Here is a 25407-nt window from a genome sequence, read left to right on the forward strand (position 1 = left end):
ACAATTTAGAAACAATTTTGAAAATGTTTAACACAAATTGAGGTAGAGTATTCTGATGATAAAAATTCAGTCTGAATAGCTGAAACAAAAAATTCAGGAAATCTTATGGCAGAAAACAGTGCATAATAAAATAAAAGAGGAAATTCAACAAGTAAATGGAAACCAATGAACAGAAAATATCCCTGTAACTGCATTACCTTTAAGTTAGGCCCTAAATTAGCTACTATTATGCAGGAATGGATTTTATGTGAGGAAAAGAAATAAAACACATGTAATGGACATCTTCATAGTGGCAGCCTGAGTGATAATCACATTTGCTTTTATTTGTATATACACAATTACACTACACTTGTACCACATCCTGATGTGGTTAAGCTGCAATATATATGCAGACATGATAGCATGATGAGGCTGCTTTTGTTTGAAGTATTCTTTTTTACTCCTGAAGCAGGGATTTCCATGTCTCTCTCTCTGTATAATCCTCTTCCCTTATATTCCCCTCTCCTCCTACATTTTAAATAGTAGTATCTAGGTAATGTGATTCTACCTTAAGCTACCATGTGTTGAGGAGGTATGTAAGAGACCCCTGACTCTTTTAGTCTGTTATCCGAATAGAGAAGACAGATGAAAGATGGAAAAGTATATATACAACTGCAAAATTTAAATTCTTTGCCTAACATCTTGGAGACACAGCTAGCCAAGGCAGTAGCACCCGAACTGTGCTACCTGTTCTATAAACCCTTGTTTTTTTTTTTTAACACAATCACAGAATCACAGATTGATTTGGGTTGGAAGGGAAGTTTAAAGGTCTTCAAGTCCACCCCCTGCCATCAAGGTGTGTGCTTTAAATTTTCTGCCTGTAAAGTAAACAGATCATGGATTTCAGAGCTGCTAATACATTCCATTGATTTAATGCTAGTTTGCAGAACTGTTGCAAGGCTGATTTTTATAAATAACAGGAAATTCTCACCAGACTCCTGAAACTGAAGCAGCTAAGGTGGCTGTAGTATTGTATATACAAAATTGTAATAAGTTTGTCCTTTCCCTTTTATCCTTTAATCTTTTTCCTGTAAGCAGTGGACTGCTTTGTTTGTACTAACAGAAGTACCTTAAAGGTGTTGTAGCAGGGCAATAAGGAAAGTTATAGCTACAGTGAGTTTGTTGGCATATGAACTCTTCCCGGATATAGAACTGAGTGCAAGAATTATAATCTGAATCCATCATCCCCAGAGGAATGATACTGTGCTGTTCCCATCCATGTTAACAGCCCTCACTGTTTGATTTGGCTGTTGGCCTTCCTAAATCTGATCTGTTTGAACAACTCTTTAATTTGTCATCATATTCCACTGTACCAAACAAAGAACTCATCCTTACCTTTATTATGTTTTAATAAGAAGCCCTTGTGCTCCTGTGGGAGAAAAATCAAGTATAAGCTTTCAGCTAATTATGAAACTTGTTTTCAACATCAGTGTCTCCTGTCAGGCCTTTTTGTTTAGGGTGACTGTAAGTGTATGAAAAAACCCTTTATAACTAGTTCAACAGATTTGTCCATTGGGCAGAAAATGACAGAAAATATTTAGATCAATAATTAAGGATATTAGGGTAGTAAGGTCTCATGAAATGATAAATTCACTATTATTAAGGAATTAGGAGTTACATTATACACTGAGATGTAAAGTCCCTGTATAGATGAATGACATTCACAGAGAAGACATCAATATTTTTTTTTAACATTTTAAAATCTCAGTTATTTTAAAGGCTAGAAAAAATCTCAGCAAACTCGTTTATCAGTGTAGATCATGTAAACACTTCATTTTGCTAATCTAAATATGAAAGATAAAATTAAAAAAGTTTCTTACTTGAAAATATGTAAATATCTTTTTCTTCTGTTTCCTTGCTTTTTGTCTTATTTTGCTCTCTTTGATGATGCTACATTCTTTCCTCCAAAAAATGGAGTTATTTTTCTGGCAAACTTTTTACTAGTTGCTGTCTGTTTCTTGCACTTACCTGTTTCATAGACTTCTGCTGTTACGGTAAAATCAAAGTCTTTCTATGACAAGTGTTGGCCTTTTTTATTTTTGTGGCGGTTTTCAGTCCTGCAGCTCAGAATTTTTATTAAGGCTTGTAGGCTCAGTGGACTTCGAGCACCTCAGACACGTTCTCTTCTCTGAAACAGATGAAAATTTTTTCTCATTAAAAAAATTCCCAAAAAAATTATTGGTAGCATTTCTCAAGAAAAGTATTTTCTCTACTTTGGGGCAGATTTCAGCAGGAGTACAGAGGGATAAGCTACTCATCAGAATATTCTCAAATGAGAGGGTGCTCTGTTGCAATGCTCATGTGCCTTTAAAAAAAAACCACCCCAAAACCCCCACTGAAATACATCCACTAACTTTAGGTTTCCACTAACCTTACATTGTCAAGAAGGTCCTAAAGCACAGAAAGGTATGGGCTGTTTTGTTCCTATATCCTGAAAGATGAAGGTCAGCATAACTAAGGCCTCATCTTCAAGTATTCCTATTGAATAAATTAGATAGTCTTAAATTCAAAGTATGTGGTAAAAATATTTTCACTTTTTTTCACTTGTCATTGGGGATTTGAGCATTTTAAAGTCACCTTTTTAAGCTGTTTTGATACATCATGGAAACTCTTTTAAATCCAAAGTTGAAGGATTATGAAAGAAACAACAGTTTTGAACCATTTGATCAAAGAATCAAACCATTATGCCAATTAGAAGCGCAGATGTAACTCTTTTGGGTCAGCAGACATTACATAAGAGCCCATTTGTTAAGTTCATTTAACAAAACATACATCAGCTCAGGAACCACCACTACAGTTTCCCAAATGGTTCTTCTGTGGCTGAGCAGTCCCCAGAGCTGGATACCTGGACTGCTCTGGGGAATACAGCCAGGGAACTCTTCTCTTGCATTCCCCTTCTTTTGTAACTTGAAGCAATTCAAAGCCCTTAGTAAATTATACTTTTATAAGAGTGCTTAATACAGAGGTTGTTTGATGTAGTGATAATATTTTAGCCATTATTTGCTAATATATTTATCTTGAGTGGTAAATTTTTTAGATGATGACTGGGCATAAGCTGGAGCAATCACACAGAAAGCAACAATTTTTCAATTACTCATTTGACACATCTGAGGAGTCAGAAGTAGGATTTATCCTGTGATCCCTATTGAATGTCTCTAATTTTTTTGTGCAGCTCTTTTTCAACATCATTTGTACCAGGTAGCGAGACTGTAGATCCATGAAATTGGCAAAGCTGTAGAATTATATATTTGTCATGGCCTCTCCCATAGCCTATTTGTAAAATAAATACATTCTTCTTGCTGTCAGTCACCCTATAGAAAATTAAAGCTGCAGGTTCATGGTTAATCAGCATTGTCAAGCTGACTATTCATAGTTAAGACAAATAGTTTCTTTTAATAGATTCTGGAGATTTTAATGGGAAAGTAAATAATGTTGAATTTGAAATGACAAATGTTTAAAATTGGACACCAGACTCTAAAAGTAATTTTTATTATTTCAGGGAATAAAACTGTACATGGGGTTTCAGTCAATGCCTTTAATTCTTTTAACATATCCGATCCTCAAGCCATATTCCCATGAGTAGTTTCCTGAGTAAATGATCTACCAAAATATTTCCACCTAAAAACAATTGTCAAATAATTTATAGCAGCAGTAACTGTGTAGAAATAATGTGTTGTGTGAAAATTTGTGCCCAAGAAAGAGACTACATTTCAGTGAAAAAAACTGTTTACTGTGAATACTTTGTTCTTGCTCTAGTTGCAAAGAATACCAATGGTTTGCTTTTCATTAGTCCCATGATTTCAGAGGAAACCTTTCTGGATGCCCTCTTTTTTTCTGGGTCTCTGGAAGTCCTGTAAGGGTCAATAGCAAGCTTCCTCGGGGAGACATCCCTTTCCATCCTGTCTTCAGCTGTACCTGCTTTTCTATTTGTTCTATTCCTTCTGTGAGCAAAAGATCTGATTACAGTTGGCAATGGATTTATGCTCTGGTTCCATTTTCTTCAGATCAATGATTTCAGACTCAATTACCTCTACATGCCTTTCCGCCTCCACCACCTGATTCCCCAGACCATTAAATTATGCAGTGAATGAATCACTTTTATTCTCCAACAAAGGAAAGATTTCTTTCAATTTGTGCAGATTAGCATGGAGGGCTTCCAGGAAAGGCTTGGGGAAATTTTTCTTACCATGAGAATGGCAATTTGGTGGTGATGTGTGCATGGTGTGATTCAGAAGCTGGATTCCCTTACTGAGGAATTTGTTGTTTAGTGACCTTTTGCCTTGAATTTCTGATTTTGGGTTAATGTTCATCATCCAAAAGCTCTTATGCTATACTGACTTCACAGTGTTTTACTCTTATGGTTGCCTGAAAAGGCAGTTCACAGAATGGCTGCCTGAATTTGAGGGCCCCTGGTGGGTTCAGCTTCATGGACTGTTGATGACACAGCACAGTAAAAGATGAGCCAAGCCCAGAATGATGTGCTGCTGTTTCAGAGCTGTGTGTGCAGCAGTAACACCCAGCCCTTCTCTGTCTTTGGAGGGGTGGGATGCTTGGGCCAGTCACCTGCATGTGCTGCTTAGTTTATGGCCTCTGACTCTAGGTGCTGGTGAACTATGGGAACTGTGAATTCAATTTATTCTGATTAAGGCCAGGATATGAGGTTTTTTGTTCTGAATATATAACAACTAAACTTCAGTAGTGTAAATGAACACATTTAATTTTTTTTTATATAGAAAAACATAAAATCTTTGTGCAAGTTTCAGCTTTCTAGCTTATGTAATTGTTTGCTGGAGCTCTTGTCCTTTATTTTCCTTTTGCATTTTATCATTACAACCAACAACAAAATATTAACATTTATCATGCACTTATTAATAAAACAACACTAACAGGTCTCATATAAATACATGCTTAGATATCAAAACGAACACCACAAACTCTGCTGCTGATTTGTAATTCAGAATAGTTCATATTACAGAATGTTTCTCTTGGAAACAAATACTCAAATGTTTCCAAATCTTCAGTCTCCAGAAGGTCTCATTTTTAATTAGAAAGGGATTGCAGTAATATGACCTGTGCAAAAGCTACATCTGGTGCAAAAGCAGGCAAAGTTAAGTAAATGAAATAAAAGGAAATATGATTTAAATTTTTTTCTCAAAACTTTTAATATAGTTTTCTTAAAATACAAGAAAAGAAAATCAAAACTTTTTCAGTGATTGCTCTGTAGTGTTTTCAAAATTAAGAAACATGGAGTTAGAACAAGGTTCTAACTTATTTTAGGTAAATAAAGTAAAATATTTATTGTAATGTATTTTCATTATTATTAGATTAAAAAAAAGGATTTTACTGTGGACAAACATTCAGAACACCCAAGAGCTCTATATTGTAGAAACATCTATTTGAAGAAAACTCAATGTATAAAGAAAATATTATATAATTATATGTTTTTCCTGTTTCTTGTATATATACTTACATATACATACTTGTCATACATATTTTTGGAGTTTTTGAGAGTTTATTCTGCCTGAGATGTATCTTTTTCAGAAGTCACTTTTATAGAAATAGGAAAGAGTTATCATGGATGCACTAGCAAACATCTGGAAGTTGTTTGAAGATAAGTCAGCAGCTTGAATAATCTCACTCCTCTTGAATTTTCATCAGTGAATCTACTCAGTCATATTGCTCTTCTCCTTTTCTACTCAACTGTGCTTTAAAGCTAAAAATATCTCATATCTTACATGTGTACTGCAGGCTTCTTTGCCATATTTTGAGTGGCAATAATCTGAAGCTATATAAAACATGTGAGGAAAATAAAATTAATGTGCATTTGCATAAGAAATTTGGCCCTCAGGTTCTTAGTTCCTAAATGAGTTTTAGGGCTCTTTTTTTTCAATAGTTGTATAAAAATACAAAACATCAGTGGGAAAAAAAGTGCTGTTACAATTCCTTTTTTCTCTGCTCTCTCTCAAGTAAGAGGATCATCCACTATCTTTCCCATAATATTTTTTGCCAGCTTTCATGTGGATTTCTTCCCAAACTGAGACAGTGTGTTTCAGTGCCATCTGTTGACTCCAAGCAACATTGCTCCATTGTTTTAATAGCTGTGGGGAAGAACATTTCTTGATACAATTTAGTATGGGATGCAAAAACAGGGATCAAATAAAGTTACCTGGACTGTATATATAGTTCTGGCAAGGTGTGGAAGAAATTAGGTGCACTAGCAAAACAAAGGAAGCGTTTCAATAAGAGATTCTTCTTCGTGTAAATTAAAATGATTTTTGCATAATTAATGCATTTTCATTGATTATCTGGAGATCAAGTCCATAGAAAAATGGCACAGGAAACTAATAGAGCAAGAACAAGTTAGATGCCAAGGCATTTGTCTGCTCCCCAAAATAACTTATATATTTACGTCCAAATGCTCACTAAATGAAGGCTAGGATGTTTTACTTCTCCTGGATTAAGCTCCCTAGAAGTAATAGTTTCAAATATTAAGTGCCTTCAGAAAAAACTCAGAGCCAATATACCATGACCAAGCTAATTCTGACTTTCCGTAAAATCTCCTGAAATATTAGATCCGAACAGAACTAAGGAATCTCCCTGACAATATGTAGGAGGGAGAAAGCGAATTCTACTTTTTAAACTATTTTATATTTTTTCAATATTTTTAGAACTTTTTGCTCTTCTCTTTGTGGCTATACATGAAAACACCTACAACATCATTAAAGCAAAAGGAAGATAGGCCTAATCCATCTCTATCCCACTCCCAGGATGTCCTTATATGCCTTTATAGCCACCCTAGTTTACAATTTTGTAGGGAATAGACCAAAAGTAATGGGTAAATCAGGGTACTGAAAATGCAAAAATTAGTCTTTACACTGACTGGTTAGAAAAATTTTAATGAAACTTTCAAAGAAATGAATACAGCCAATTAAATTGTCTTCTCCTAGGCTGCATTTTGACGATGTAAGCACACTACACAGAATTGTTCTTAGTTAAAAGGGACAGAAAATTTCTAACAGGATATTGAAATAGAAAGTTTCTAACAAAAATAAACTCTTGCATTCCCAAGCACTGCTAAAAAAAAAAAAACCCAAACCAACACCAAACCAGAAAAAGGAAAGCAGTGCTTTGCTTTTTTGACTAGGAAGAAATATGGAAAAAAAGTGCAGTGGAGTCTAGAAAAAGAATGTCCTGAGAAGTGGGACTGACAATGAGCTTTTGACTGACTGCCCAGAGCTGTGACTCTGTCTTTTCTGTTGCTTGGCAACTCCATGTTATCACAAAGAAACTGATATTAAGTTGGAACAGGCTGGATATGGTAATTTACGTGGGAAGATACTCTTGCAGTGGGAAAACCATTTTATTTCTAGTTTCTGTCAGCATAAGTAGGTTTCACATGATGAACTGTAGTACATCCCCTACTGGGTGCATTTTACCTAAAAAGGTAAAGAGTGACTCTGCCTTGGAAAGAGGCTGTGCAGATAAAAACAAAACCAAAAAACCCCCACCTTGTTATTCATTAGACCTGCTCGTAGTGTCTACTCAGACATTTCTTCTAGTGGTAGCAACAAAAGCTTGTTTTCATATTTGTGTGGATTTAGTGCAGATTAGAGAGATGGAACTTGATCATTATCATTTATACCATCACATTCCCTAAGAACTCTTGAGATTTGCTTAAGACCTCCCTGTCTTATATAAACATCAGAAGATGATCCTCGCCTAATCTGAATAGTCTTTTCTTTTGCACTGGTAATAGTTAGGTGCTAAGTTTCAACTGCACTTTATTTCTTTTTTATTGAAAAAAGACACTGCATGTGCAGCAGCTACAGAATAATTTGAAGACTGTGATAAAAACTGTCATTCAAGTGTGATTTTGTTGAGTGCTATATGGCTTGGAAAGGTGTCTATTGAGCTACATGGAGAGAACAGAAAGTGTATGTAAAGCAAATAATTTTCTGAAAGCTTAGAGCCATAAGAGACATGTAATCCATAATGATATTTTTATGTTTGGGTTTAGGTCTAAGATTTAATTAGAAAAAGAGAAAGCACAGAAGATTCAGGATTTAATACAAAGCCCTTTTTTCTTAAATGTCTGATTTACTCATAACTCTATTGAACTACTAGCACAGTCTCTCTGCATATCTGTCCTGCATAATTTCTAGTAATTTAACACCATCATGCAGTCCTACAAGTAAGGAAGTACTTCACATGTATTCAGGACTCCCTGTTCTGGCTTTGGTCAGCAAAACACTTCCTGGCTCCAGGATTCTCTGTACAGCAGAGTTAAATTGAAATATAACTCACTTTGTGCTCTTGGCTCAAATCCCAACTATATACAAAAACTTCTGACTTGAGTATGTTGATGCTCTTCAGCTGAAGGGATTGGCCTGGACTGCCAGAAAGCACAGGCAGCAGTTCAGTTAGCATAGCTAATATAGCTATCATCTGCTGCCTCAAGGACTTGTCTTCATTGCCAAAAAAGGTGTATTTTTACTGTGGGATAATTAACCTGATTTAACTATCTAATTTAAAATCAAGCTCTTAATTTCTTTTCTTACAGGGAAGACATTGCTTCCCTATTAACTCAGAGTCCTTTTTTGCTGAGACTTAGCTAACTGAAGAGGAGTGACCTGTGCAGTGAAAAGAGCTCACAATGTCCTAGGCATCAAATAGACCCAGAGACTGCAAGCAAAGTCCTTCTCTGCACTGTGCCGTGGTGGGGAGTAACTCCTTTTCTCACTTTTCAGTTGCCCAGCACAGAATGTATCAGCTTGCATCCTGCCTACCAAACTAATGAGATTGTCTCCCTTTTAATTTACCACATCACATCCAATAAATCAAAAAATGCTCTGGGCTGGTATCTGACTTGGAGGGGAATAATTGGTATTCACTCCAGCAGCAGGCCTGGTTTAATTAAAGCATAGTGTATTTCCCAATAAGGTAGTGACCAATTTTATTTTTAGTGCAACCTACAACAACTTTACAACAAAATGGAACAGATAAACTTCACTTCACCTTGAATATTTTGATACTTTTAAACTGAGTTCCCATGGTAAATCATGGAGATCTGGTTTCCTACACCCCCTTACCTCTTAGCAGTTAGTGAATAACTTTACCCACTGTAACTGTTGCCTTCCAAGCTAACTGCTGGCAACAACCATGTCTCCTAAGCCCAGACATTAGGGTAACACAGAGCTTGCAGGCAGTCTCCTACAAATTGTGCACATCACATTCACAAGCACTTCCTTGCTCTAGAGTGTTTTCTATGCTGGGTAGCAGCATCCTCTGGCTTGTGGGCCATGCTAGACTAAGGGTAGCAAAGGAATAGCACCTCTTCTGTGTGGCAAAGAAATACCTCTATACTTTCCATCATCTGGGGTTGGGTTGTTTTGTTTTTTGTTTTTTTTTTTTTAATTTTAGATTGAAAGTGTTCTTTAAAGGATTTGGTGACTATGACTAAGAAAAGATACACAAACTGCTTCCTACAGCACCTTTGTTTTCTGCATGGAGAATGTTTCTCCCTGATGAGGAAAAATTACTGATTTTTTTAATACTTGAATTCTGATGAACACAGAATAAATAAGGGTACAAATGTGAGACAGACAAGAAATAGTTATGAGTAAGTAGCCAGCAACTTTTGGGGGTACACTGAGCAAGGCAGTGGAATATTGACCACAGGAGGGAGCGAAGCTCTGGGGTAATGCTATGGGCAGACACCAAGGTGCCTCCTGTTGTGGCCAAGTGGAGCTCTTCAAGAGCATTGCTGGGAGCCAAGAGTAGTTCCCAGGACTGGGGAGATGCTGAGAGCCATCATTTCCATCTTGCACACCATGCCCATTAGCACCTCCAATTAGTTTCATCTAATCATAGTCTCAGAGAGTATGTTCAAAAGAGGGTGGGAGCGAGAAGAGTTTTAGCAAAAAGAGAACCTTTTTGTTCTCAGCACTACCCAAGTGTCCCATATAAGACTAGATTAGTCAGTGGGTGCTACTTGCCACTTCCAAGATTTTTTATTTCATGTCTGTGTCTCAATTTACTTAAAAATTGAACCAGATTCAGAAACAGTGTCTCATATTAATAGTAACAGTGGCTCATATTAATGTTATGAAGTTAACTTTCTCAAGTAATTTATATAGTTATGGCTGCTTGTTGACTTGCAAGGATTTGTACAGAAATGGACAGGGAAGCAAATTAAAATAGGAAATAATAGGAATAACTCAACTTCATTTTTTTTGGTGGTAGTGTTAGCAACTGAAAAGACAGTTCATCTCCTTTATTCAAATAAAATCTTAGCATGGGGAATTGCAAGGTGCATATGTGTTTCCCTCAGGATAGAGAAGAACCACAGAAGTTGTAGGCAAATAAACAGATGTGTTGAGCCAAGGTGCAAAGGTGATTTTTTGTGCCTAGAATGCAAAAGTAATGAATGGGCTAGAGCCAAAAGGTATAGGATTGGGAAGGCAGTACATTTGAGTTTGAAGTACCAAACCACCAGTAAATCAGGACAACAAAGTATTCAAATCTTCAAAATGCTAAAATAACCCCACCCTACAAACAAAAATATTGGCAGAAACCTTTACGCCCTCCAAAAACATTAAGTATGACTCATGGTTTTGTGAATTTTGATGTGTGGTGGCACAGAAACAGTTCTATCTATTACTGACAGATGGAAGGTTTCTTGGTTTTAACAACATGAAAACAACTTGATCTCATGTACCTTGGTTTAAAAATAAAGCTCTTTTTATAGCATGTCTGAATTTCGACAACCATACTGTGCTGTAAATATTAAATTCCAAGTAAAAGCATATTTTAAAAGCCTAAATCAGACTCTTATTTTAGGGCTAGCCTGATCCTCTGAGTTTGTGAGGTTTTCAGCAAGAGGAGTCACAGCTGAACATAATGGCTTCTTGTGTTTAACTCCAGAGTTTGTGGGTTCAGTTTTGAATTTAAAAAGGCTTACCTGATTTGGTAACTTGCTTAAATTTAATTTCAAATGTGTGTAAATTTTAAAGTATCTTTTTTTTTCTTTCAAGCATAGAATAATTCTGCTGGAGTGAAATGCAATTGAATATATAAGTAAAATTATTTCTTCTTAATGTTGCAGAGCACAGATAACTCAAATATATCTATAATTGCTCAGAACAAAAAGTGCTTTGACAATGATATTGTTTGCTCAAAGAATGTTTTCATCACTGTTGGAGACACGGAGATTTATTTTAGTGAACCTTCTGAGAAGCAGGTTAGTTATTTTCTTTCCTTTTTTGGTTGCCCTTTAAGATAAGCACTGCAAATTTACAGCTCTAAAGGAGCAGGTTTTTGGAAAGCATCTCTCAGTCTGAGTTAATGTAGTACAAGTGTTTAGGCCTAGATAAAGCAGCAGGTCCCAGGACACACTTTTTTTTTCCTCTTTTTTTTTTCAAGTTCTATTTGTCATACAAAGAAGATTGCCCAAAAGTCTCAAGGAGTTGAAACATACTGGCATTTATGAGTTTCTTTCCAGTTGATTTAGAAAGAGAAACTAAAGTATGAAGCAAACTTGAATGACTGAAAAGACAAAATATCAAAGTATTAAACAACAGTTCTACTAATATTATTGATTCAGCTATATGCTAAAGTATTCTTCAATATGTAGTCTACTGTTATGTGGTAGCATTACTTTAGTAGATCTTAATTAATATTCATTTGTGTCAGAACACCCTAGGAGCACAAGACAACAAATCTAACTATCAGCTCTGGAAGGCTGGATATTACACTGTGATACACTTTCCAGAACAGGACATCACAATTCTGTGGGATAAGAAGACAATGATGCATGTAAAAGTTGGACCTCGATGGAAGGTGAGCCAAAATATAAACCTGAGATTTTGTGTAGATTCTGTATATTGTTAATGTGATCTTTTATTGAATAACTGTGATAGTCTTTTCTTCAAGACTAGCTTTCCCAGTGATATAGCTTGTTCAGCTGCTAGTATTTCCCAGGCAAGAAGAGATGGAGAAAGCGACTTCTGAAGAGAGGGAGTGGTTTCTGCATGTACGCTCACTCTGCTGCTCGATACGCTGCAGCCTTGGAGATATGCAGTGATCCAGCTCTGACTCAAAGATAACTTTGGGGGCTGGAAGGGAGGGGTAGTTTTTGAGTTACCCAGTTCACTGTATGTTTTCATTGGGTAAAGCAAATGTAAAAGAAGCTTCCTTCTGTGCCCAGTGACATGGAGGATGGCAAGTGTGTAGTAGATTGCATTAGATTGATGGTGGAACTGCAGCCTGGGATGTAGTAGAGGCTTCTGAGATGAACAGATAGAGTCACATATTGGCTTTAATTTAAAAAGACATAATGCAGAAAAAGATCTAGAAAAAAACTTACATTTAAACCTAATGGATATATCGTGACAGGATTCAGTCGTGATGCAGGGAAGAATTCAAGGCTCTTTTTTTTCCCAGTTGCTCTTCTCTTTTCCATTCCTATAATATGTAACTTGGTGTCTCTGCAACTCAGTCATTGGGTGCTGGCAGAGTAACTATATCAATGCAATTCAGAATTACATTGCTCTTTGTTTCAAATATGAATACGTGTATGAAGATGGGGTTTATTCAGCAAAAGAAAAAAAGCATGCTAGGCTAGAATACAGTATCAGATTTTTTGAAGTGTAAGTCAAAGCTATACTGACCATCTAATGTGGTTTTCAAGCAAAATTATTATAGGCTTCTGTTCAAATAACCATAAAATACTTAATTCACCAACAAGTTGATTTACCAACCATGAAAACACATAGAGAAAAAAAAAAGGTCTTCTATTTTTGAGTAAGCTAGCAAGGAGCTGAGTTCTACAGGTTACATTTAGGTACACAAATACTTCCAGTTCTTTCTGTTTCCAATGGCTGGTTCTTCCAGAGGTTTCAGTTCAGTAAGATGTCTGAAGCAGACTTTAAGAAAAAAGAACTCATTAGTGTGAGCCACAACACCCTAAAAATCCAACTCTACTTTTTATTGAGTTACAGGAATGTGTATTTTCCTATATATTTATATGTGTATGCATGTATACATAGTTTTTCCATCAGCAGCATATGCCCAAGAAAAGAAAGTTGCAGCTGTCTCTTTTATAATTGCTATTACAAATGTTCTAGCTATTGTGAACTAAAATTAGAGGCAGCAAGTTTTAATGACAATAACTAGTCAGGCTTCACAATCATGAGGTAATTCACCTGAACTTTTGACTTTTGGACTGGAATCACTACTGAGCTTTCAGAAAAAAATATTACTAGATTCAAGTCTGTTTCCACAGGCAGGCAGTAAAAAGAAGTTCTGGAAAATAAGCAGAAAACTGATTTCTGTTAAAAGGTATTTGCGATATGAAACTGCAGGCATAGCAGAGTGTCAGATATTTTCAAAGGATAAGTCAGATTTAAATTCACCCTTTTTACTTAAAAATTTTAATATTCCATGCGTGTCATTTGTGCCAATTATTGGCAGTAAGTTTATTAAAAAACATTTTTTTCTCTTTCAGGGCAAACTGGCAGGCTTGTGTGGGAATTTTGACAAATATACTTCAAATGATCTGACTACATCAAACAACATGGAGGTGAGAAATGCACAGGTGTTTGGAGACAGCTGGGTATTAGGACAGGTAAGTCTGATGTTCAACAAAAATATAGAGAAAAAAGATTATAACTTTAATCGGTAAATGAGCACATTATAAGCACATGATGTACAGGTATTTTCTAAAATTATGGTCACTGTATAAGAGCATATTTTAATATTTGTGTCTGTAGATATGAAATGTGATAACAATATAGTAAGTCATAGCAAACAGATACAGACTTTAAATGGTACCAAACAATCTCTTTAGGGAAGGATATATTTTGCCCTGTGTAAGACAATTATAGCTGTCTGCATTTCAGTGTAGGTACACTGCTTCTAATATTTTTGATTCACCCCAATTTTAAAAACAATTGTAATTTCTCTGGGGTTGGAGGCATCAGGATACTGAAAGTAAACAGAATCTGAATGCTGGAAACAAGAGGCCTGTTAGAGTTTCTTTCTGAACACTGAAAATAAAATGAAGATTTATTTTAGTGGCACTTTGTAAACAGAATAAATGGACAAAGTTGAGGTGGCAAAGGGATGGCCAGATAAGGCTCAAAACAGCAACAGACACAACCCAGCATGGAAACTTGGTTTCTGAGGAGAAGGTAGGAGGATGCTGCAGGGAGTGAATGGTTTATAACAACTTTTGGTGTTATAAACGGTTTATAACACACATTTATGGTGCAATTCCAGTTCATAACACAGGAGAATAGGTATTGCATTAATTTGTGCTGAGAAGATGTAAAGTTTTATAGCCTTGTGGGCCTCCTGAAATGTCATTATTTGTAATGCACTCCCTTTGGATATCTGTCAGGACCAGTTTTTAATCTGTTCTCTCCTTGACACAGCAGGAAATTGACCAAATATCTCTCACCTTATGGAAGAATGTTTTGGAATAAAGATTTTGAGACTTCTCTGTCTCAATACCTCCCTTTTGGTATATTTTATTCTACATAAAATGTTTAAATTTCATAAGCAAACAAGGCAAATGTGTAGTGTTATACTGCTCATCTAGAAGGTCCTACATAAACAAATGTGTGAATACTTTATATCAAGTTAATGAATTTTTCTTTTTCAATTTATCAATTCAGCAGCTCCCTTAAACAGGTGTATAGGGTTTGCACAGCACATTAACTTGTAGGATGTTATAATTTTGCTTATACATCTCAGAGTTGCACTTCACTTTTTGGTGGAAATACATATCTGTAAAATCTCATGTGGTCTCCTGATCTCTGTCTGCCAGAGCACTCAGGATCTAAGTTCAGCCTTGGTCTTGCTGGTTGGCTGTGCTCAGACAGACTTGGCAATTCATCTGCCCCTGCAGTAGGCCTTGGGGATTTTTTCAGAAAGGACCTTTAGCCTATTGTAAAGATGTATCCTGGTCACCATTTCTGAAAAATTGAAATACTGTAAAGGAGTATTTGATAGCTGGAGGGCTAGAACTCAGCTCTGCTACTGGGAAATGTGCTTGTGTTAGCACTGTGAAGCATGCAGGGCTTCTCCTTCCTGAGAGTGGCAGCACATATGCTCACAGCAGTGTCTGAGCACCTGCCCAGGAGGGCAGCACAGGTGGGTGGCTGCACTGCAGCTGAGGCTGCTGTGGATACCCCAACTATGCCTATGCATTCATTGTCACCCGCTCCTGGTGCATTACACCCACCTTGCCTGCTGCGCCAACACAGCATGGTTTCAGATGAACTTGTGTTTTCTGAGCTGTGTCCTTTTCCTATATTTTTCAGTTCTTTATTTTTTTTCTTTTTGAAGAGATCCTAGAAGTGATGTAGTTGTATCTCACCAATTTTTGAGTTATCATGATGATCTTTGACTCTGTATTTTAATGAGTTGCTCCCTTCCTACCACTGCTTCTTTATTTGAACTTACAGGGCTAAAGCCATCTGTAGTATGGCTCCATTTAAAGTCAGTGAAAACCACCCAGGATGGATTTGGACCATGTATTTGTTTGTGATGTTACAGTTGGTTGCTCTGGTAATGATTATAATGTGTCACAAAGAAAACATTTTGTCTTTATGCACTGAGCAGACAGCAGGAACATTTTAGTGCTTTAGAGCAAAACAAAAAGATTCTTTTTTGGTGCAAATGTTTTCAGTTATAAAAACAAATCAAGGAAAGAAGATGAAGAGGCTAGAACTGAATATTTTATTTTCTGATTATGAAAGTATTGAAATTTATGATATTATGGTGTACCTGAGTCTGTGATAAACACACCTACCTATAAAATATTTGTGGGTTTTTTGCTTGTTTTCAAGTGCAAGAGCCCAAATGAAACACTGAGACCATGTGAAGTACATCAAAGCAAGTTCCCTTATGCAAAAAAGGAATGCTCAATTTTATACAGTGATCTTTTTGCACCTTGTCGCAATGTGGTAAGTTTATTAAATATCCAAGATTGCTCTAATGAAAATAGTAAAATTCCAGTAATTAATTTCTTCTTGTCAGTACCCTTAGTCTGAATGTGAGGATGCAAGTATCTCTGTGTGGGTGGGCTACATTTGTGCAGAGCTCCCTGTTCCTTTCAAGACTGGAATCTAAACATAAAAGTGGTAACAGAGTTGTGAGCTAGTCTACTGAATAATCAAGGTTCTAGGCTCTTTAGGTTTTATTTATACCTTTTATCTATAAAAGTAGCCAAGTTTTGCAGATTGGAAATCTGTATAAATGGAGGGATTCTAAAGTAAGTATATGTGTAATGCACCTACAGCCTAGTTCAAATGGTTTTATTTTGTTGTGTCCTGCTTTATAGAGAAAGAAATATGAGAGAGCAAGATTTCTGCTTTTGAGCTATTGGTATTTTTAATTGTTTGGCAGTTTATCGTCTGGTTTTATCAAGACTCTGAGGTTTGGTATCCTTGTTTTCCCAATACCTGGCTGAGTATGAATTACAAGAGTTACAAGAATGTCTTTCAGTTCAGTCTAGACAAGATGGGGACAACACTATTTTGTGTGGTAATCTTTTATTGCATTTTAATCCACCCATTATCTATGCAAGACATGCTTTATACATTTTTCTCTCTTTCTAATTTTAGCCTCTCAGTGATATTTAGGTGCTTCTTTATACCTGAACAAGCAAGAATCACTACAACATTTCATCTCAGTCTCCTAATTTCTTCATGATTATTGATACTAAATGAGATCATTAGCTGTCTCAGCTGAACCTCCTGACTTTCAGGACTGAAGCTGCATATCAACATGTTTAGGAATTTGCCTGTGAAGGAGGTTGCAGTAGCTTAACCCAAGAGATTTATTAATGTTGACTTAAGTTACTATGCAAAGAATTTTTTGAGCATGTGCCTGAGAACATAGTGATGAGTGTATTTTTGAAGTGGCAAATAATAAATAAAAATGGAAATTTTAAGAGCCTTTAAGAAACTGCATTATTATTACAACTTAGAAAGACCTTTTCTCTTGAACATCCATTTTCCATATCTTATCCATGTTGTGATTAGAATTTGAAAATATTATGCCAGAAATTTAGCATAATTATGGTAAAAAAATCTATGCCAGGGACATGTAATTTAATTAGTAATAAAGTATTTCCACATGTATGCATCTATCTTGTATGGGAGAGTCTGTAAAGTAAACATCTTTGTGTGTTTTTAGAACCTATTAATCAGCATGTGAAAGTACAGCTCCTGCAAATGTAATGCAGAGTGACCTCCCATCAAGGGCATGTGCAGCTGACTGCTGGGTGGGGAACAGGGTGCCAAAAAAAAAGCCCAAGCAGAGACTGACACTGGGGACATGGAAAGAACAGAAAACACAGATGGGGGTTTCCAATGTGCTTATTGTTGCTCCTGCTGTGTGGGTGGAAGATTCTGCAGTGCATGTAGGCAAGCTCCTGTGTGTGGGACAGGCTGCAACACCATTTGCAGGGAGACAAAATATTGCATTTCTGGCTGGTGGCAACTGGTGGATTGCAGTTGCCTAGATAAGCACTGAATTCAGAGTGTCTCAGGAACCTGACCAGGGAGAAAAAAGGATCATCCTCCTAATTCCTGAACTCAGCAGGAACTTTGGCCCGAGGCTTCCAGTTTACTGCTGACCCATGGAGAAATGCTGTTCTGCAGGCATGAGACACAGATTGAGATATTTGGAGCCAGTTTGCTGTCAGGTGATTTCTACAAAGCTACTACTGTCACTTTCAATGGAGCTAGTTCTCATGTGTGTCCCCCACATCCCCAGTGGTATCCCTGTTTTCAAAACAAGAAAAAGAATGAAAGCACAATAACATCTCTCTGCCCCTGATCAGTCCCTGCCAGCTTCTAGCAACTGCCAGCTGAGAAGCTGTCTTCATGTTAGATAAGTAGTGCTTTGTTACTGTGGTGGTATTTCTGTAATCTGACGTGTGCCATTTGAGTGCTTTACAGCTGAGCTAGACCAGAGACTAAACTGAAGAGAAGCATTGCTTTAAACATTCCATGTGTTGAGTAAGAACACTGTTTTGGAAATGTTCCTCAACATTACAAAAAAGATTATTTAAACTCAAGAAATAGTGCATCATGTAGAATCATGAAATATTGTGATAGGATTTTAGAGAACATGGATTTCTGATCTAATGAAGTTTTGTGGGCAATTTACATTAAAATCTTGATAAGTGCAGAAATCTTTTATTTTCTGCACGTGCCATCAGTGGTCTTAAGCTTTCTTCCCCTGGGAAACCTCCCCTCTATAAATTATTACTTTAACAACTTGGTAATCAGAGTTACAGCTCTGATTTTATTGATGTTCATGCAAAACTGACAGGATGACTACAGATGGCAGTGTTTGCCTTATAAAAACAGAACTGCCAGCTTCAATAACTCTTTAAAATTGATGAACAGCAAGTGTGTGGACAAACATGTTTGTTTGAAATCACTGATTGAATTTTTCTTTTGACCTTTAACTTAAGTATAAGCTGATCTTTTTTAGTGTATATGTAAGTGTGTAGGAATATGCCCAAACTTTGGAAAATACCTTATTTTTGTGTTTAATTCTTTCAGTCAGTCAAGAAGTAAAACTCCTGCTGCAACAGGAATTTGTACAGCTCATGCAATTAAGTCAGCTGTTTTTGTTCTTCCCCCCTCCAGATTGATGTGACTTCTTTTATCAAGAATTGTCACACAGATACATGCAACTGCAATCTTGGTGGGGACTGTGAGTGTCTGTGTACCAGTATTGCAGCTTATGCCCACAAGTGCTGCCAGCAAGGAGCAGCGATTCACTGGCGATCTCCTCTGCTCTGTGGTAGGTACCTGGGCTGGCCACAATCCAGGGCTCATTTCACAGGCATCTCGGACTTTCTTCTGCCCAATTATACAACTATGACAGAAGGAGGTGGATAATAAACATAGTTCCCATCTCTCAGGCTGTCTCTGTGGTAGCTGTGTCATCCTTATACACCCAAATTCACTTTCTTGCTGCGAAGGGCTGGCTGTACTTAGGGTGTCTTAGTGCAGAGACTGTGGGAAAGGCTCTGCTGGATGTCCATTTTGCTGTGTAGGGCTCCAAAGAGATCCAGTCTGATATTTTCGTTTACAGCAAGAAGGGTTCTTAGCTGTAGAATAATTCCTGCTTCAGGTCTGCTGTCACTGGATAAAAGTCTGAGAAAATAAAATTACTGACTGAAATATCTTGTGGGACATGAAACTTCCTCTCCTGAAATGAGCTTTACATATTTAGGATACAGAGATACATGGATTCTCCTGTTACTTTGTAATAATAGTAATAGTAATAGTAACAGTAATAGTAATAGTAGTGATAATAGCAATAATAATATGCTTGTTTCCTTTTTCTTTTAGCTTATGACTGTGAATATTACAACCAAGGTATGTGCTATTTGATATTATTGTTTAAAAAACTTGATTAATTTATGGGCTTTTTCTTTGACTTGATGTATGTAGTTTTAAAATTACTTTTATTTTTAATGACTGAAGGTTAGTGGCCCAGCTTTGTTGAATGATCCTAGTAATCCCTAGTGCCTCCATTAATAAGTTCATAAGGTTCGGTGTGGGGGCGTGGATTGATCCATCATCCTACAACATATGGTAGCAGTCAGGGAGAAGCTCTAGAAGGACATTTCCTTGGGTTTGTACTGTAAATTTCAGAGCTGGGATGTACAATATTTAGACATTGATGGGCTATAGGATTTTGTGCACAAGTGTCACAATACTGTACTGTAAAAAGAACAGTACCTTGGAATGAGAGTGGTATTCATTCCACAGAATGAATTCCTGTGTCATTCCCTCTGATATTTGGATGCTGTGCACATGCTTTGTAGGGAGCAAAAGATATTGCATAGGGAAAGTTGACTAATTGCAGTGAATGAATGAATCTGAATTTTAATGTATCTTTTTGATGATTAGGATGACTTGCATCTTATAATAAGGATCATTATAGAGATGATTTTTTTTTTCCTCCCTTCTGGCCTACTATAGTAGTAGCATATAGATCTTGCTAGGTGACTTCCCACAATTACTTTGTAATAGGGAATTTTATCCTACTCAAAAAGGTTTGAGGACATGGCTTTCATGGCAAACATCATGGCAGTGGTCTTAAAGGTCTTTTCTGACCTTAATTATTCTATGATGCAATGAAAAAGTGGGAAGGAGTACTGGTTTTGGCTAATTTTTTTCATATGGCTAACATGAATTTAATAATATATTTGGTATTTGTGATGACAGTAGTGTTTCAGCTACTGCTTACATAGATAAAGGTTTTCCCAGTTCTCATGCTGATCCACCAGTAGGCAAGCTGGGGCTGCACAAGAGGTTAGAGGTGACAGAGCTGGGACAACCGACCCCAGCTGACAAGAGGGATGTTGCAGAATGCAGGATGTTGAGTTCAGCAATAGAAGTTGGAGGGGAAGTTTTCTGGGACTGGCATTGCTTAGGGTTCATCTAGATGTTGGTCAGCTGATGGTGAAGAATTATGTCATTTTCATCACTTTTCTTTGTTTTCTTTTTGCAATTGTTTTCTTTGATTTCCTTTTCTTTTTCATAATTTCTCTATAAACAAAACTCAAAACAAACCATGATTTAACTGTCTTTATCTTCACCATAAGATTTTTTCAGCTCTTCCCCTCTGATTCTTTCATGAGGTGTGTGGTGAGTCACCAGATGTGGGTGCTTAGCTGCCTGCCAGGGTTAAAGTCAAGGACAGAGTTATGCATGTTTCCACTACCAAGTGGAACCAAGTGGAAAATTAAGACCTAGTTTTGTATATAATGTGATGAAAATTTTTCTTTTTCTATTTGATTTTTCTTCCTGTAGGTCTTGGTGAAGGACCCTATATTTTGGCAAGTTTTGGAGTGAATGACACAATTATAGGGGCTAATGTATCCAGCAGAAGGATATTTCCCTTGCCTAGAACTGGAGCACATGGAAATGTAATTTTCAGTTTCATGATAACTCCAGGTCTTTTCAAAGATAAAGATTTATGTAAGTGTTCTCAGCAGTTTTGCTAATGGTGAAATATATATGTCAAACTATATAAATGATTGTTGCTGCATTTTCTAAATGTCCTAAAGTAGTCTAGGTATTTTTAGTTTTTGGAATAAGTGGCCAATTTCAAAATGCAGGAGGGATTTAGATTTAAATTTTTTTAATATTAGAAAACTTCAATTCCAGCTTTAAAGTTGAATTTTCAAAAATTATTTTAGAAATATTGTAAAATACAAGTGAATAGAGTAATTTTGTGAAAAAGTCCAATTAGTTTGTCTAAATGGAAACTGGTGAATTTTTCACAAGTATCTAGCAAATATCAACACTGAAGGTCAATGCAGGATATTTTTGTCTCCAGTAAAATTGGTTCTACCTTGTGTTTCCACCTTATTTGTTACTTTTCCTGTACAGCTCAGAATGATCAATCTATTTCTGCATTGTTAGCAAGCATCATCTCTGTGCAACATAGAAGGTAGTTTCTTAGGTGAACAGCTAATCCTAAGCTATTTTTTTACTTGTCAGACACTTACCCAAACTATACAACAAAATTAAACCTGTTTAAATATTTTTCCTTCTATATATATATTTCTTTCTTCACATATGTGAAGATTGTGCCAATTACATCAATAAAGATTTTGTCATTGCTTTCTCAAATAATCTAATGTGTTGAAAAAAATTACAAAGCCTCAAAAATCAACAAAAAGAAGGGCTCTCTCCACAGAGAAATTTCAAACTACATTTACAAACATTTGAATGTTTATTACCATGGGAAAATTAGGTTTTTAGATGTGATTTTGAAATGAAAAATATATACAACAGAAAAAAATTAATTCAGTCTTGTCAAATCCCTGTTTAAAGTGGAAGTAAATAATTCATTATATCTGTGCAGTACACAAATGACTTTCATATGGAAATGAGGGATGAGATAATATTCCTTTAGATTAAAGAACTTCAAGTCTGTATTCAAGTATGAAGTCAGTCTTCTTATAAAGCCTGACATTTTCAGAGAATTTTTTCAGTTTTGATTTGTGGCATGGGTAGAGCAAATAGAGGTCAAGTCTCTTATTTGGCCATAGATTTTCTTTCAGTATTTCTGGATATGACTGCATATAAAAAAAGGTCTGACCTCAATGTTCTTACAATGTGATGTTATTGACTAATGAAATTCTGGCCCTGCTAATCTGTCAGACTTTTGTTCAAACATGAGAAAAAATCCCAAGATATGCAAGTTCCAGTCTGAGACTGCTTAGGAATAATTTTTGAATGTTAGTAGCAGTCGGCTGAATGCAATTTTGGTCTAACTGATAAGTTCCCAGGTGGGTCTGGACGATATGATCATTTGAAGTCCCTTTTAGACCCAGCACTGTTTCTAACCTTCTTTTGTGCAACATGAAGCTGATTTTTTTTTTTTTGGTGAAAAGAGTTTTTAAAAGAAGCCAATATATAGGATTAACAGCCCATATATAGGATTTAATCTCAACTATAAGTTGTTTTCTGTGAAAATATCACCTTTTTTTTTTTTTTTCTGTGGAAGCTCTGTCTCTTGTTTCGCTTGAATCTGCTGAAAGACCAAACTACTTTTTGTGTGTACATGACAATGAAACCATTGGGTTGGAGCAGTGGCAGGCAAATGCCTCCTTTCAGAGACGAGCCACCTTCTTCCACCACCAGGGTCTCTGGAGTCCAGGGCTCAGTGCCTTCGAGCTGCACAGTAAAAAAGGCTTTTTCATCATTCTCACCTCATCCAGTGTTAAAGTGGAAAAGTATGATGGTTCAGAAGAATTCAAACATTTCAGTAGCTTTAGTGTTGAAGGTAAATTTTGCATAATCCTCAGGGATAAACTTTCTTTTTCTGCTTGCCTTCAGAGCACTTACTTTCATGTATTTCATCAGCAATAGTAAGAAATATTTTATCTTATTTTTAATTTCTCTCTTTCTTTGTCTTCCATTCCATCTCAAAATGCTATTATTTTCTAACTTTTGGAGATAGGATGGTCACTTTAACTTTGAACTACATTTTCATTGGCTTACTCTTTCAAAATGAAAGTGGCATGTCACAGAATGATGTATGCTAATATCTCATTAATAATCTACAGATATCTATTCTTTTAAATGAATTGGGTAATTGCATTGCATCTGCAACCTACAGTATCTTCACGATGTTTAACTGATCTTTTAGGTTTTGAAACAGAGTATATTGTAAAAATGAATAGCTGTTTTTCTTGTCAAAACTTGAAGTGTCTTTTAGCTTAAACAAATTTAAAGTACTTGAAACTGAACAAAATCTCACCGATTGGAAAATTCTGAAAAATTTGTATATTTGGTTTTAATTTTCTCATTTATCTGAAGATCCCAATATATGTTGTAGGAAAAGTTGTAAATTTATTGTTTTTTGACTATTGAATCAATAAAGAAACCCTTTCTTTCCTTTGCAGAACTCAGTGCTTCTGTGCCTTACAGAAGGATGTGTGAATGGCGATATGAATCTTGTGCTAATCCTTGTTTTAAGACATGTAGTGATCCTGAAGGAATAGCATGTAAATTTCTTCCTCTGTAAGTAAAATTAATCTCATATTGCTTCTCTATTGTTTTGTGTGATAAACACACCATATGCTTTCTAAAAATCACTGCTGCTGCAATATCCATTTACTTTTACTATCCAGATTTCAGTATCATCCCTATGAGAAACTCTCACAAGTCATATGAAAACATTTGTACCAAGCCTCTCACTTCCCACAGTTTGTACTCCCACTTAGATGTGCTTTCCAACACAAGAGTAAGAGGGTGTGTATTTACCCCAGAGGATTAGCTTCTGGTAGTGGTTAAGTAGAAAGCTGTTAAATTAAATGAAGACTGTTTCCTTCTTTGGATTTATAGTTGCATCCTAAACCAGCACACCATACTAAAATGACTACATCTTTCTGGTGTTTATATGACAGAGATCAAAAAGTGTAGGAATAGTAAGGGAGGAATACGCCCTCTCCTGTAAGAAGAGGGAACTTTTATACTGGGATATGCTCATTGGCCTGAAGGGAGGGATTTCAGAGGGGTGGTGGTAGCTTGGGATTTAGTAAACAGATTTCCTATCTCAGTGGTCCTCCCCTGGCCTCTATGAAATCACAGCAAACTAAAAGGAAAAATGCCTAAATGCTCAAGGCACTATGTGGTGGAAAAAAAAGGATATTTTAGATTTCACACTCCCTAGGCATATACAATTTATGATTAGTAATGCTACTAATATGACTAATTTTCTCTGTTGGTATTCTTAGCTTTTTCCTTATGGGAACACTGGTTGTTAATGTAATGACTTTCTAATTGAAAAGTCCTCCAGAATGAAAAAAGACATGGGAATATAGTGATTTTTCTGCATTCTCCTATGTTGAAAGGACACAAGAGAAAGGCTTTATGGAGTCAATCTAAATACTTCAATATCTCAAATGAAAATATCTGGATAAAACAAAAGTCTTGTAGACAAATTCATCATTCTGTGAAAAACCTTTCTGTTTAGGGATCTAAACTTCCACAAGGTTGTGGAAGAAAAATGGTCCATCATATTCATCAGCCTATGCAAATAATTATTAACAGTTTAGAAATAGAATTATGCTGCTCAATAACTTTGTGACCTTGAAATGCCTCAAAATGCTATGTTCATAATTTCATTGGAAAGTTCTCAGAACTCTGATAAGACATTCTAATGGTTTGTTTAGCCAAAGTAAAATAATTTAAAATTAACTTATACTTCTACTGTGGCTCTAGAATTGACTATACAATATTTTAAAGGGTTGAAGGATGCATGCCATACTGTCCCAAAAACATGATCCTTGATGAGGTCACACTTAGATGTGTTTATCCAGAAGACTGTGAGTATACTTTATTATGTTGATCTACTGGTATAAGTTACTCCAAGATCCTAGGAAAGGATTAATCAAATGTAATTTTTTAAAAGTTAAATGCTTTCTCGGAACTTATTTCTGTTGAAGATTATTTCTCTTGGACATAGCCTCCATTCCCAGTCATCCAAACTACAGCTTCTGCATTCAAAAAGTTGTATTTTACATTGAATTCTTATATTTCTCAAATAGTGGGTTATATATAACCTTTTGTGATTATGTTATACTCAGAGCAACTATATTTGACTATATAATGCCAGTGTATTACACATCTATAAGGGAGACATTCCAAATGAAAGAAATACAGCCATAGCAAAAAGTTCAGTCTTTTTTCAGGATGACACACCACTAACAAATTCAGCTCCCCTATTTTATAATTTCTGATGTGTAAAGATATCCCATTATTTCTTTATTCTGTGAGATAAAGTATTGTTTTAACATTAACATTTAGTTTTAAT

General features: G+C 36.0%; 1 protein-coding gene across 1 annotated transcript in view; it reads left to right on the forward strand.

The window, feature by feature from the left end:
• OTOGL (otogelin like) overlaps positions 1-25407 on the forward strand; it is a 90722-nt gene that overhangs the window by 36555 nt on the left and 28760 nt on the right. The window contains exons 26-35 of the mRNA XM_039703800.1: positions 11144-11303; positions 11750-11877; positions 13544-13663; positions 15891-16007; positions 18708-18864; positions 19419-19445; positions 20889-21056; positions 22594-22872; positions 23495-23612; positions 24840-24919. Coding sequence (XP_039559734.1) covers positions 11144-11303; positions 11750-11877; positions 13544-13663; positions 15891-16007; positions 18708-18864; positions 19419-19445; positions 20889-21056; positions 22594-22872; positions 23495-23612; positions 24840-24919 — 1354 coding nt within the window. The remainder of the gene's footprint in view (positions 1-11143; positions 11304-11749; positions 11878-13543; positions 13664-15890; positions 16008-18707; positions 18865-19418; positions 19446-20888; positions 21057-22593; positions 22873-23494; positions 23613-24839; positions 24920-25407) is intronic.

Source organism: Passer montanus, unplaced genomic scaffold, assembly GCF_014805655.1.
Source record: "Passer montanus isolate IOZ18808 unplaced genomic scaffold, ASM1480565v1 scaffold17, whole genome shotgun sequence".
Classification (NCBI taxonomy): Eukaryota; Metazoa; Chordata; class Aves; order Passeriformes; family Passeridae; genus Passer; species Passer montanus.